Genomic DNA, 14,332 nt, shown 5'->3' with positions numbered 1-14,332 from the left:
CAGTGCCTGCAGAGTCTTAAAGGGGCATTGGACCATCTGGAACGGGAGTTACAGATGTGGGCTGTGGGAACTGAAACCAGGTCCTCTGGATGGGCAGCTGGTTCTCTTAACTGAGTAATTCTCATCCCCTATACTATACTTTTAACCTTAAAGCTCTTTCTTTTTTGGTTTTTCATGATAGGGTTTCTCTGTAACTTTGGTGCCTATCCTGGAACTAACTTTGTAGACCAGGCAGCCTTGAACTCACAGAGATCCGCCTGCCTCTGCCTCCCAATCTGCTGGGATTAAAGGCAGTGCACCACCACTGCCCAGTATAAAAAGCTACTTTTTAATATAGAACAAGTATATATTTTTAACTGATGTATTCTTTATCTCCTCCCCCAACTCCTTTTTAGATCATCGTCATGGCCTGTCGGGAATTTGAGATGGGAAGGGTATGTATACACTTAACACATTGTATTTTGAGGACAGAAGATCCTGACTTACGACTTCACATTAATCTGATCTCAAGTAGTTAAAGGGTACACACTTGTGTGCTCTGCTGTTATACATGATACATGGATCAAAATGATCTCTAAACCACACACGTCTTTCTTTATTTCAGAAATACATTTTATAATACACTAAAAATGTGTATTATTCCTTATAGTTTTCAAATGTTTCATGGTACTTTAAGTCCAATATATTTTATTGTCTAGAAAGTAGCTTTTGAAATATTTATAAAATTGAACAAATAAGCATATTAAAGTAATTCCGATGATTAAAGCTTAAAGCTGCATGTGGTATCTCATACACCTGTAATGCAAAACTTGAGAGGCAGAGGCAAGAAGCCTGCCACAAATTTGAGACCAGATTGGTGTACATGAGTTTGAGGCCAGTCAAATTTATATAAGACCTTGTTTCAAATTTAAGAATTAAAAATAGCATGAATATTCTGATTAGTCTCTGCAGAAACCAGTCTCTCTGTGTATGTGTACCTGCATGCATGTGCATACATACATGTATGTGTGTGCAGGTACAATAAAACATGTATGTGTGGAAAACCAGAGGTCGGCATGCAGACTGTATTGTCGTCCCTGTTCCCTCCCTCTCCTGTGGTTTGAGATAGTGTCTCTCTAAACGTGGGCCTCATTTCCGTGGAATTCTGCCTCCTCCCCACTGTGCTGGGATTACAGAGGCTCTCACTCTGACTCTGCCGTTTGTGTGGACTGCCTCCCAGCCCCACCACCACCTGTTGTTGCTCTGTTCTTTCTCCCTTTGTTCCTCTCTCTGTTTTGTTTTTTGTTGGTTGGTGGGTTTTTTATTTTTGTTTCTGGATTTTTTGAGGTTTTTGGTTTTTCAAGACAGGGTTTCTCTCTATAACCCTAGCTATATACTTTATAAAACTATATATAAAGCCCTAGAACTCCCTTCGTAGAGCAGGCTGGCTTCACACTCGGTGATCTCCTGCCTCTGCCTCCTGAGTGCTGGGACTAAAGGTGTGCCCACCTCACCCAGCTTTTGTTTGTACTGTTTTCAGAGTTCAGAAAAGGAAATCTCTGCTTGGTTTCTTCTCTGATACTCTGAGATTGAACCCAGAACCTCACACATGCTAGCAAACACTCTGGTCCCTGAGCTTCCCATGACTTTGACCTTAGCTGATGTGTGTGAGTGGTGCTCCATTTCGTGGGGTGTTCTGCAGCGTCAGTCCTGAGATGTTAATACGTGTACAGAGAATACTGCTTAAGTAAAACCCAAATCAGATTTAAAGTCAGTTGTGTAGTGTCTTTATTTGAAGTTGTTTATGTTGGGTGATTCATTAGTAAAGGTAATTTTTAAGTTCTAAAAAATGGCTATTAAAATTTTTGAGATGTGCCTTATAAGCGAAGTACATGTCATAAATTATGGAGAAGCCATATTTTATCTAATTTCTTTTATTCCTTGAGAATAACTTTACTAGTGTTAAGAAATGTTGGACAGAAGATAAACAAAAATAGCAGAATCTAAATATTGAAGACTAACCAAATTTGCTATGTAAATGCTAATATTCTTTACTATTATTTGATTATAGTTGGAAATTTAAATTTTTTCATCTAGTGTTTTTTGGGGTGTTTTTTTTTTGTTGTTTTTTGTTTTTATTTTGTTACTGTTTTTGAGATACGGTTTTTCTAAGTACCGTTAAAGTTGAGGATCTCTCTTTTTATTTCATTAATGATCTCATTGTATGCATGGTGACGATCACTCTGAATTAACAACAGCCAGTAGAATAGTATGATTAGCAGTGCCCAAATGCGTCTTAGAGCACACGGTGCTCTTTCTGTAAAAGCTTATGAACTATGTACAGTTACTGAACTCTTTCCTACCGATCTCTTTTTGGACAACAGAAAAAGTGTGAGCGATACTGGCCTTTGTATGGAGAAGATCCTGTAACGTTTGCACCATTCAGAATTTCCTGTGTAAGTACTTATTTTTGTTTTAAAAATTCGTTCTTTGAGAAATTTGTATATGGTATGAACTCAGGCTGCTGCAAGTCTAGGATTCAATTCTGTGTAAACCTTCACTTACTGTAGTAATCAGTACTAATGTTTTATTTTGCTTTTAAATTTAGGAGCTTTAGAAATGACTTTTACAACTGTAAATAAATAAGATAAGGTTTTCCTTATTTTCGTGTTGGTTCTGTTAGTCCTTTTATATCTCGTGACAATTATTGTTTAACTATGCTCAACTCATCTCTGAAAATTGGTGCACTTACTTTTCTATTCAAATAAATGGAAAAGAATATTGTTAACTGGGACGTAGTATGTCATTAAGCTTTCCTATTATCCTCCCCCATATTTTAAAATTATGTATGAAGTTAAACTTGAGAATTGCTGTCCTGAAAGTGAAGAGTATCGGACCTGAAATCTAAAGTGTAGGCTGGGCCTGGTGGCACACCCGTAATTCCAGCACCACTCAGGAGGACTGGTCCAGGAGCAAGTTCTAGACAAGGGGTTCTCCACCTGTGGGCTGACTCCCCTGCCAAACTTGTGTCTCCAAAAATATTTGTGTTACAGTTTACAGCAGTAGCAGAATTACAGTTACAAAGTAGCAATGAAAATGATTTCATGGTTGGGGTCCCCGCATCGGGAAGGTGGGGAACCACTCACTACTGTTGAGATTAGTAGGAGATCCTGTCCTTGGGCCCGGCGGGGGCGGGGGCTGAAATGTGTTCTCTGGAGTCCAGCTCAGTTGAAATTTGAGAAGATGACGTTAAAAACAGTGAAGAAAGAAAACAAGAAAGGGGAAGTGGGCGGAAATGAAGTAAAATGTAGGTGAGCTAGAATACAACTATTTTATTTATGTGACATTTAATATCTTATTTCTTAGTCACCTAAAATGTTGTGTTAAAATGTTAGTTTAGCCCAACTAAACGTTGAACTGCCTATTTTAGGGTGCTGTGGAGAAACAGAACCCTTGGGGCACTGGAGTATGGGTGGGAAGTGTAGAGAGCTTTTATTATAAAATAGGGTTCACGAAATTACGGAGGTTCGAAGTCCAAAATCAATTCATAATTGAACTCAAATTCAGTCTGCAATAAACACTCTAAAGTTATAGTTAAAATTAATGGTTTGTGGGACAATGTTGAAGGTTTCTGTGGTTTGTCTTTTTGAGACAGTCTCACTGTGCATATCATCATAGAGACCAGCCTGCCCCTACCTCCCGAATATTTAAATTAAAAGTATTCATTACCACACTGGGCAAAAGATGTTTTAATTCTGCTGCACTTTGTGTTATTTAGGATGAATACTAATTAATGCACACCACAGTATATTTCAGTAAAGACATACCTGCTTAGGGTAGGAATGATTCCACCGAAGGTTCCAGGACAGTGCAGGGAACGTAGTTCTGTGCGGTGTGCTTATGTTTAACAAGCTAACTGTAGTGAATGTCACAAGTCAAGTAAATTAGTGTCAGCGTTCAACAACAGAACAGTTCCATATGCAGAGAAAAAAATGAGTTGACTTTTGTGGATGGTTTTTTTATCTGACCTAAAATATAAATTTTTAAAAATCCTCTTAATATGAGGTTTGGTTTGGTGAATAAAAGCTTATCTGGTTCGTTAATATCAAAATTAATCCATTCTGAAGACTTTATTAAGAAGGAATATCTATGTTTGTTGTTGTTGTTGTTAAGACAACTCAGGAACTCAGGATTTGTTTCCACTGATTTTTTTTTTTTTTTTTTTTTTTTAAGATTTTTCGAGACAGGGTTTCTCTGTGGCTTTGGAGCCTGTCCCAGAACTAGCTCTTGTAGACCAGGCTGGCCTAGCACTCACAGAGATCCGCCTGCCTCTGCCTCCCGAGTGCTGGGAATAAAGGCGTGCACCACCACCGCCTGGCTGCTTCCACTGATTTTAACTGCAAATAAAAGATTGCATTTATGCACTGGGCAGTGGTGGCACTCACTCGGGAGGGAGAGGTAGGCAGATCTCTGAGTTCAAGGCCAGCCTGCTCTACAAAGTGATTTCCAGGATTGTCAGAGCTGTAACAGAGAAATCCTATCTCAAAAAAAGAAAACAAAACTAAATTTACAAACTGAATAACCATAGAGAGTAACATGCCTGCTTGCAGTCACAGTGTCTGAGACAGAGAAATGAGTGTGTCCTGGGGACTGTTGGTCTGGGGTAAAGGGAGTATGGACGGGAAGACGGCTAGCAAGCAGCTCAGCCCAGTGTCCGCTAGAGCATGGTGGTACATGCCTGGTGAGGGGTGGGTGAGACTCACGTGACAGCAGGCTGGTGCTGAGGGAGGCCAGCCTGTCGGCAGAGCAAGTTCCAGGACAGCGGGGGAGGGAGAAAAAGGAAAGGGAAAACAAATAATCATAAATTGAAACAATAAGTAGAAAGTTCCCATTCTAGAATAATACTGGATGTCTATTTTCTTAGTGAGTAGCGGATATTATTATTGTTAATGACTGGCCTAAGCTGTCTGTGGTTAAAACTAAAAAAGCAGAAAGAAGAACTGAGCAGCAGACAAATGTCACACTTCCTTCTAATACTCTACGAGATGGTGTCAGACTTGAGTTGTTCGTGTTTCATACAACCACAGTCAGAATAACAGCAGGTCTTCTTCCCTCTGCTGTTTGAAAGTTGAGAAAGCCTGGTTGATATGGAGACACTGAGGCTGGATGTTTTTTTTCCCAAACGTTTTGTTGAAAACGTTGTTCTGGGGATGCTTGCTACTTAACTATAATCTCTAGATGATAAAGTCATGATTGAATAATCAGTTAGTAAACACTTTTTAAAGCCTATAAGTAAGAATTAGATAAAACATTAGGAAGCAGAGGCTGTATAGATCAATGTGTTTATCCTAGTACACACAAAGCTTTGGGCTCAGATCCTAGCACCATTAAAAATAATTAACGGGATGACTTTGAGGTTTTTAAAATAATTATTAGACATGTGCAAAATTCTAAACGTTAATTTTAGATTGTTTACTTTTAATTATTTTGTTTTGATGTGTATATTTTTCTGACTCACAAGTTTTTTTCCTTTTAGGAAAATGAGCAAGCAAGAACAGACTACTTCATTCGGACACTTTTACTTGAGTTTCAAAATGTAAGCAGTTTCTATTATAGATAAAGAGCGCCTGCTCCATCCGTACTCCCTCCTCCCCATCTCTCCTGCTCCCATCCGTACTCCCTCCTCCCCATCAGGCACAAGGGTTCAGTCGCTAGCTATATAAGTAAAGTAAATTGTCATTTGGATTTAAAGTTATATTTACCTCACTTCAGAGCCAGACAAAATGATAATTTCTCAGGGAGGAAACAAGACATGTCTAAAAGGACATTGCAGAAATGCTTCTTCCCAGCTCACTTGTAAGCCTGCCTGCTCTCTTTTGACAAGCTGCCTGTACTCGATCTTCTCCCCGACTACTGAATCCATCCCTTTAGTCAGGTCATTTATTACATTTGTTGCACACTATCTCCAGTTAGCACTCACCTTCTCCGCGTGTGTCAGATCGGTTATCCTAACTGAAAGAGTATTGCAGTTAGCACTCACCTTCTCCGTGTGTGTCAGATCAATTGGTTATTCTAACTGAAAGAGTATGGCACATAAAGGGGTTTGAGAAGTTAGTAACTTGCCTGCGTAGTCAGTGACAGATACAGAACTTGGATTCTGGAGCTGAATCCCAAGCTCTGCTCTTTCTGTTGAGGTCTAGAATGAGCAGTCTTAAAAGTTACTGAGAGGCTGGAGAGACTAAGAGCCCTCCTGCTCTTTCAGAGGACCCAGGTTAGATTCCAGCCCAACTGTGGTGGCTCACAACTCGTTTATAACTCCACTTCTGTAAGATCCAAAGCCCTCTTTTGACCTCCATGTGTACGAGGCACATCACATAAATGAAAATAAGTATTTTTTAGAGTTGCTGGGGCTTCTTTGGATCTTTGATTTATTTGGCTATTGCTTTCAGTGCTTACTATAAAATTAAATTTGGAAAAAGCTTAAATACATAAATATATATTACATTAGCTGGTTAAATCAAAAGGAAAGTAAAATCTTAGCATTATTCTGTTAAAAAAAGAAAAACTCCCCCATTGCTATCGTAGTTGCCCTCAAAGGGTTGAGAGGAGAGAGGCAGTTCCCTCGACCACAGATGCAGAACCAACAGTCTAGTGAGAAAGTGGATTTGGAGCTAGACAGTCTCTTCTTTTTCAGGATATTCTCTTGGCCCTCTAACTCCAATGATTCAAAGAATGATGTATTATGAATTTTATAGTGTGGGTTAAAGAGTATGTTATGAAATATAGTGGATAAAGAGCATGTTGTACATGTTAGCATCTCTTGGGTTAGATCCTGCGTTTGTTATATCCTATAAAACACCAGGGAAGTTAATATGTCTAAATTTTCTTACCTCTAAAATAAAACGGAATGAGCACCACCTTCCTTGTGGAAGCTAAGTAAGTTATTACATACGAAACATCATCAGTACTGGGTGTTTGGTAAGTAATACATGAAGGCTATGTATTTGACTTTTTTAAAGGTAACTTAGAAATGATAGTTAAGTTTGTGCATATATTTACTGAATTTCTGTTTCTGTGAAGGAATCCCGCCGGCTCTATCAGTTCCATTATGTGAACTGGCCAGACCACGATGTTCCCTCGTCCTTCGATTCTATTCTGGACATGATCAGCTTAATGCGGACCTACCAGGAGCATGAGGATGTGCCTATTTGTATTCACTGCAGGTACGAAAGAGTCTTCTAAATGTAGAGAAGTACGGTGCTTAAATCTGTTGTTTCTACATTAATTTGATGTGTTTTGTCTTGAGCATTCCTGGCCCTGTTACAGTATGTTTGAGGCCTGAGAATTGATGGAATCTAATCTAGTTGATAGACTGTAAATGTTACAGTAAAACATATTCCCTGGTATAGTCAGTGTCGTGCAAATTTTCATGAATGATAAAGCCTCAGGCTTTAAAAAGATGTGTGTGTAGATATGCATAGAAATGGTCTGAGAGACCACTGGTCTCCAGACAAGTGCTGGGTGTGGTGCACACGCCTGTAATCCCAAAACCAAGAAGGCAGAGACAGAATCTCAGAGCTCAAGGCCAGTCAGGGTTACCTAGTAACCAACCTATCTATAGATAGTAAGTCTACCTCAAAAAATCCAGAAGAAAAGGTTAAATTATTGTATACTTATCAAGCATGAGAATTTAAAAGAATCCATTGCCAGTTACACAGCAGAGATGTCATTTGTACCCCAATTTCAGAGCTCTTAGAATGGAGTAATAAGGTATTTTCCAGGTGAAAGGCATTCAGGGAAGTTTTCCTTCCTGAGGAACAAGCCTCCGTGTCTGCACCACTGTCTGTCATACCATGAAATTATAGCTTAAAACTGTTGATATCTTACGCAGAGCTTGAAACTGGCATTCTCTTTTTATCCTTTTAAGAAGTTGTGGTGGGTGGCATTCACTTGTTCGTTGGTAAATATGCCAATCCTCCAGGGTTTTTTGAGGATTGAAGGCTTATGTAGACCAGGCTTTACTTACCTTATTCAGTAGCCACAGCTGCCTCCCTCGCCTCCACAGCTCTGCTTGGATTGCAGGTGTGTGCGGGGTACCTGGCACGGCGTCTTGTAGTAAGTTACGAGTAAATTGTTGGTACAAGATACTAGACAACTTTATTAAATTGTGATGTATACATAAAACTAAATAATGACTAAAGTTTAGGTATATCTATATGCAGCTCCTGTATAGAAGTGTTTTTTCTTTTCAGGTGATGTTTAAATTCCAATTACTTTTTGCAAAATTAGTCATTTTGACATGTGAGCCCAGCCTTTGACTTCTGGGGCAATGGATGTGACAGTGTTTGTCTTTGAAGGGTAATTAATTTTGTGTTCCAAGTGTGTGTTAGAGTTTAATTATGTTAATTAAATAAGATAGCCACCTGTTTTTAATTGAACACATTGAGCTGTTTTTATTGTCTGATTATTTTTCTACTCATAGACCTTGAAATTTTTAAAATAAAAAGTGAAGAAACATTCCAGTTGGGCAGAAGATAACCTTAATTTTTTTCATTTCTTGGAAATTAAGACTGCATGCCTAAGCATGTCTATAATTTTTATATGTTTCAATATTGTTACTCCTTTGTTCCCTGTCTCACCTGACAACCTTCATCTCCAGTGCACTCCAGGTTACATTTATGGTAGAACTCTTGTTTGAAAAAGTGTGGATGATCTCAGTAGCCCAAGTGAACCATGAACTCTTACCTCTTCCTCACCCATGCTGGGATGGCCAGCAAGGATGAGCCACCATGTCCAACTTGGTTTAGTTGAAAAATATCCAAAAACTTGACAGTGACTCATACTTATACTCCCACTGCTTGAGAGACTGAGATAAAGATCAGCCTCGGCTGTAGAGGGGATGGGATGGGAGGAAGAAGAAGAGCAACAACGGAGACCCCCAAACAGACCAGCCAACCTGGGTACAGCTGAGGAATACAAGAGGCAGAGCCGCTTGTATCATCACTTTCTTGTGTTGCCCTCATAAAATACAGAGGGATACAGTACACGTTAGGAAAGACATGGCAGCGGCAAACCCTCAAAGCCCACCTCCAATGATGTATTTCCTCCTCTTAAGGCTCTGTTTCCTAAAGGGTCCATATGAGTCTGTGGAGGATATTTCTCATCCAACCCACCACCCCTTGGCTTCATTTTGTAAGGTCTACATGTATAGTGTCTAAAAATGTTGGGGAGAATACAGTTTTTTGTTTTGTTTTTATTTTTCTTTATAGTTTTAAAAAGAATAAATGTTGTGTCAGCCATGAAAAAATAAAACGTTTGCAGTATAGTCATGATTGTATTATTAGTAACATGTAGGATATTTCAAAACCTAATGTAGAATTTCATTACACAAATCTGTTATTTCCAAATATTATAAAAGCTACTTTACTCCTGAGGCAATTTTTCTATTTTCTATCTTAGTCCTTCAAAAGACCTTAGAATCAGTGTTTCTCAGAATCACCCTAAATTTATCCTACTAAGTTATTTGTATCTGTAATTGTATTTACTATAAGAAATAAGTAAAGGAAACCCAGGATGGTGGATACCTATAATCCCAGCATTCTGGAGACTAAAACAGGAGGATTATCAATAGGATACCAACTTGGGCTACATAGACCCTGTCTCAAAAAAAAAAAAAAAAAGGAAGGAAGGAAGGAAAAGAAAAAAATTTCTCATCAGTTAAGAGCACTGCCTGCTTTTCTAGAGGACCCAGGTTTGATTCCCAACTCAGTTCCTGGGCATCTGACTCGCTCTTCTGGCTTCAGGGGACCTAGCGTGTATGCGTGTGATACACAGACATAGATGTAGACAAAACACTCGTGCGCATAAAATAGTCTTGTTAAATAAATGAAAGTTTCAGACACGAGATGTATTGGTTAATTACTGCTTTAAAGATTTAGTTATCTTGGGCTGGAGAGATGGCTCAGAGGTTAAGAGCATTGCCTGCTCTTCCAAAGGTCCTGAGTTCAATTCCCAGCAACCACATGGTGGCTCACAACCATCTGTAATGGGGTCTGGTGCCCTCTTCTGGCCTGCAGGCATACACACAGAAAGAATATTGTATACATAATAAATAAATAAATATTAAAAAAGAAGATTTAGTTATCTTAACTTTGAAGTTTTCCTCCCTGACTGGTGAAGAGAGCTGGTTCCGCCTCTTAACTCCAGAGTGACTCTGGTGGGCATTTGGGGATCATCTAACACATTTCAGTGATATGTTGACCAGTCAGCTGGTTAAAAAGAAAAGTCTTTTGTTCTGGAATTGAAAGATAAAGAAGTTGTCTTGACTTGACTTTTTTACAAGTTATTTAAAATTATTTCCTGTTTTGTTATGTTACCCAGTCAGTAACCATAATTCTTAAGTCTGTTTCAGTTTAATTTTTCTGATTCCAAAAATTATTTAATTCCTTTAAACAACAAAAACAATGTGTTAACTTCAGTAACTTATGCATAGCTACAAAAGAAGAGAAAATGTGTCCATTTGTAGCTTGTAGCGTGTGCTTGTAGACAGGGTCTTAAGACCTATCCCAAACTGTCTGGGGACGCGGATGTTCCTGTCTTAGCCTCTCAGGTGTTCCGTCAGCACGGCAGGCTTCAGCACAGGATCATTACAGATGCTCCCCACCTAATTAACACGGCCCCTACTCCTCCCTCAGGAGGTGATGGTAGTCAGTTGTCTTTGTTTATGGAATCACTGCTGCTTCTAAAATTGACTCCTGGGCCTTGTAGCGATCTCCTTCCCATCCCTGTTAGAGTTCGTGGCTCCTGCAGGCCAGAGCATAAGCCGCTGTACTTTATCTCCACACGATGGTACTGGCTAAACTTGACTGACAGAGGGAAAGGCTTAGAGCTTTCCTGTGAGTCACTGACTGTTAGACATTTCTTGAATTAAAAATTTAAATATTCAAATTTTAGTGTTAAGCATAATACTGTTTCTGTACTTTAACTGTATTTTGTTCACTAAGTAGAATTTCATATTTCTTAAATGATTTTTGCTTCTGAATGTTAATATGCCTTTTATTTTAAAAAATTAAATTTTTTTTCCTCAAATTTTGTATCTTTAGTGCAGGCTGTGGAAGAACAGGTGCTATTTGTGCCATAGATTACACATGGAACTTACTAAAAGCTGGGGTAAGAATGATTTTATATAGCATTAGATTCAGTATATTGTGAGCACCACATTAATATTAACTGTTAAATTACAGTATGTTTTCTTAGGTATCCTGTGTTTCCAGAGTTAGTTTTACCTTGTAACTAAAGATAAGTGAATGTAATGTTACGTACTGCCTGGGATTCTGCACTGGACACCAGGACAGGACGTGGCTCCGTCAAGGCTCCTCTCGCCTCTCCTGTATCCTGCTGGGATCAGTGTCCTATATTTATTACCCATCTTCATTTGTAGTGTTGGCTGTAGTCCAAGTGCCTAGATTAGTTTACTATCTGGTTACTGTCGGCCTCGTTGTTTCCGTCAGTTGTGTTTGCTGTCTTGTGGAAGACACAAAGGTCAGTTTGTGTATGTGTTTCTTCTGCTGTCCTTGCTGTCCTTATCTTCTCTGTGACAGGCAAACTTAATCTTCCGTAGCTTGAGATTGGCTATGTCAGTCAGCATTTTGTAAGTCAAAAATTAAAATTGAAAAAAGAAGAGATACTTATAAATACCAGCCAACAAGATTTGGGGAAAGATTTAAATGTCTGTTTGAAGCATTGCTCAAGTTGTGTTTTTCAGTTGCAGTCCCCTTGATGGTTTTGTCTTAACGTGAGTGTCTGTAAGGACTCTGGAGCCACAGCCTGAAACCGTTCTCCCCTCATTCGGATTCTAACCCCCTTCCCTGTTCACATTGAACAGTGGTTGGCAGAGTGTCTCAGGATTGTCATCCCAGTCTGAAACTTCCTGAGAGGCCGAGGGCACAGCGGCCTAGAGAATGAAGTCACATTCTTTACAGCCTGATTTCAGATAGCCTTATCTTAGCTTTTATCCTCACAGTTTCTTAGTTCTCAAGTGATCGGTTTCTCGTGGTTGTATATATCTCCTTCATTTCCCAGAATAACCTTTTACTCACGTTTGTCTGCTCACATGCTTGTGTGTGTGTGTGTGTGTGTGTGTGTGTGTGTGTGTGTGTGCGCGCGCGCGCACTTGCATGTGGTGGTCAGGCATTTATGTGGGTTCTGAGGGACTGGCTCAGTCCTCACACTTAGGAGAGCACTGACTTGAGTGTCTTCTCAGCCCCTACTCCATCTGTCCAGTTTGTCGTGGGCTCTGTTCCTCGTGCTGTGGTCACGCTCTGCAGGGTGACTGCTGAGGCTTGGGTGAGCTTTGTCCATAACGCCACGTGTCTGATAGGCAGCTCGCAGTGGACGCTTGCAGTGTCTAGCATGTGTCTAAAGTCTGTGGGAAAACGTGATAGATGTTGTCCATAGTTATATGTGTTAAATTCTTGGTTTTAGAAAATTCCAGAGGAATTTAATGTATTTAATTTAATACAAGAAATGAGAACACAGAGGCACTCTGCAGTACAAACAAAGGTATAGTTGATTTTTCTCTCTTTATAAATTGTATTTCAAAAGCGTTTCCTCTGGCGTTTTTCTTCTCTTGTTTATCAGTAACTTCTCTTTGCACCAGGAGCAGTATGAACTTGTTCATAGAGCCATTGCCCAGCTGTTTGAGAAACAGCTGCAGCTGTACGAAATTCACGCAGCACAGAAGATGGCTGATGGTGTAAGTATTCTTAGCCCACTGGCCTTGGCAAACTGACTTTTTACCAAGAGCTTGTTTTACAGCTGTGTGAGATGGTCATGGCAAAGGTTACTATTATCTGACCTAGGTTTTACTAATGTACTTAACTTCTACTGGTGTGATAGAGACGTAGTAACTCAGTAAGTAAATTATAGAAAAGATTTTATGTCAGAGTCAATATTACTGCTTCAAGTAGAAGCTACATTTTAAAACTTAACTACATTATTCGCCCTTCGCTTTCACCCACAACGAAATAATTATAAGTTGGGTCTATCATTTTTTGCATACACTTATTTGCATATACTTATTTGCATATACTCCATACTTTTTTGTGTGGGGAACAATCTTGCTATGTAGCCCAGTCTGTCTGAGGTTCTCTCGCCTCAGCCTCCGTGAGTGCTGGGATTGTAGACATTCATCACCAGCAAGACCCTTTTTGTCATGTGGTAATTCATTGCCATTACAGCTTAAATGATCTCACTGGATCTTCGGCTTTTGAAAATGTGTTATTAAGGGGTATGTGTGTGTTTGTATGTGCACATCATGATCTGGGGTGTGGAGACAAACCACAGCTTGTCTGAGGAGGTCACAGGACAGCTCTGTGGGTTCGGTTCTCTCGTTTGCCAATCAAGGAAAGTTATTTTTTCCTGCAATTTTAATGAAACCTTTTTTACCCTTGGCAGAATGAAATTACCCCTGGAAATATGGTCAGCTCTGTTGATAGTGAGAAACAAGACTCTCCTCCTCCAAAGCCACCACGGACTAGGAGGTACTGTGTGTCTTAGGACATTTTCTCTGAAGGATTCTTTAACCTTACGACATAGCTAAAATTACAGATTCTGAACATTTCTTAGTTTTATAACTGGTTATTTCATTAGGATAGGAGAACTAGGCAGAAGTTCATATTTCAAGAAGGTGCCCCAAATACCTGCTCCAGGGCTTAGTGGCTGAGAACAGCAGGTCTGAGAGTAAGATCGCTAAGTCTGGGAAAGTAAGGGAAAAAGGACAACTGGAAACAGTGTGGAGGCCACAAAGGAGAAAGCATTTCATTCTGTTTTGTCTTCATTCGGTTTGACAGTGCTAAGAGAAGAACGCAGGGCTTCCTTGTGTGGGAGGCGAGCACTTTACCACTGAGCCCACACCCAGCTCCTGAGGGAATATTTTATATGGCAAAAAATAGCATGAGGGGCTGGAGAGATGGCTCAGAGGTTAAGAGCACTGACTGCTCTTCCAAAGGTCCTGAGTTCAATTCCCAGCAACCACATGGTGGCTCACAACCATCTGTAATGAGGTCTGGTGCCCTCTTCTGGCCAGCAGACATACACACAGACAGAATATTGTATACATAATAAATAAATAAAAAAAATAGCATGAATGTCTGCTCCCAACAGAATGCTGCCAGGGAAGTAAACTGGACTCTCACACCTATGTATAAAACTCAGCACATTTGTGGGGTTCAAACAAAGAGTTGTTGTTGGTTTACGTAGACGTGTTTAAGACTGTCTTATTTGGGAAGCCCACAAACAGCACAGCAAGCATGCAATGTAAGACCAACATTAAAGAAAGTGGGCAGATTTGAGA

At 39.7% G+C, this 14,332-nt stretch overlaps 1 protein-coding gene across 2 annotated transcripts in view; it reads left to right on the top strand.

Moving 5' to 3' along the window:
• Positions 1-14,332, top strand: part of Ptpn12 (protein tyrosine phosphatase non-receptor type 12) — a 61,994-nt gene that overhangs the window by 32,760 nt on the left and 14,902 nt on the right. For both annotated transcript variants that reach the window (XM_050139808.1, XM_050139809.1), the window contains 8 exons: positions 396-434; positions 2,364-2,435; positions 5,516-5,575; positions 7,060-7,202; positions 11,082-11,148; positions 12,463-12,540; positions 12,638-12,733; positions 13,435-13,520. In XM_050139808.1, coding sequence (XP_049995765.1) covers positions 396-434; positions 2,364-2,435; positions 5,516-5,575; positions 7,060-7,202; positions 11,082-11,148; positions 12,463-12,540; positions 12,638-12,733; positions 13,435-13,520 — 641 coding nt within the window. The remainder of the gene's footprint in view (positions 1-395; positions 435-2,363; positions 2,436-5,515; positions 5,576-7,059; positions 7,203-11,081; positions 11,149-12,462; positions 12,541-12,637; positions 12,734-13,434; positions 13,521-14,332) is intronic.

The sequence above is a fragment of the Alexandromys fortis genome, unplaced genomic scaffold (assembly GCF_014885135.2).
Source record: "Alexandromys fortis isolate MF-2015 unplaced genomic scaffold, M_Fortis_MF-2015_v1.1 scaffold_38, whole genome shotgun sequence".
NCBI classification, from domain to species: domain Eukaryota; kingdom Metazoa; phylum Chordata; class Mammalia; order Rodentia; family Cricetidae; genus Alexandromys; species Alexandromys fortis.
Note: the sequence above shows the minus strand (reverse complement) of the source record. Positions and strands in the feature narration are given on the sequence as shown.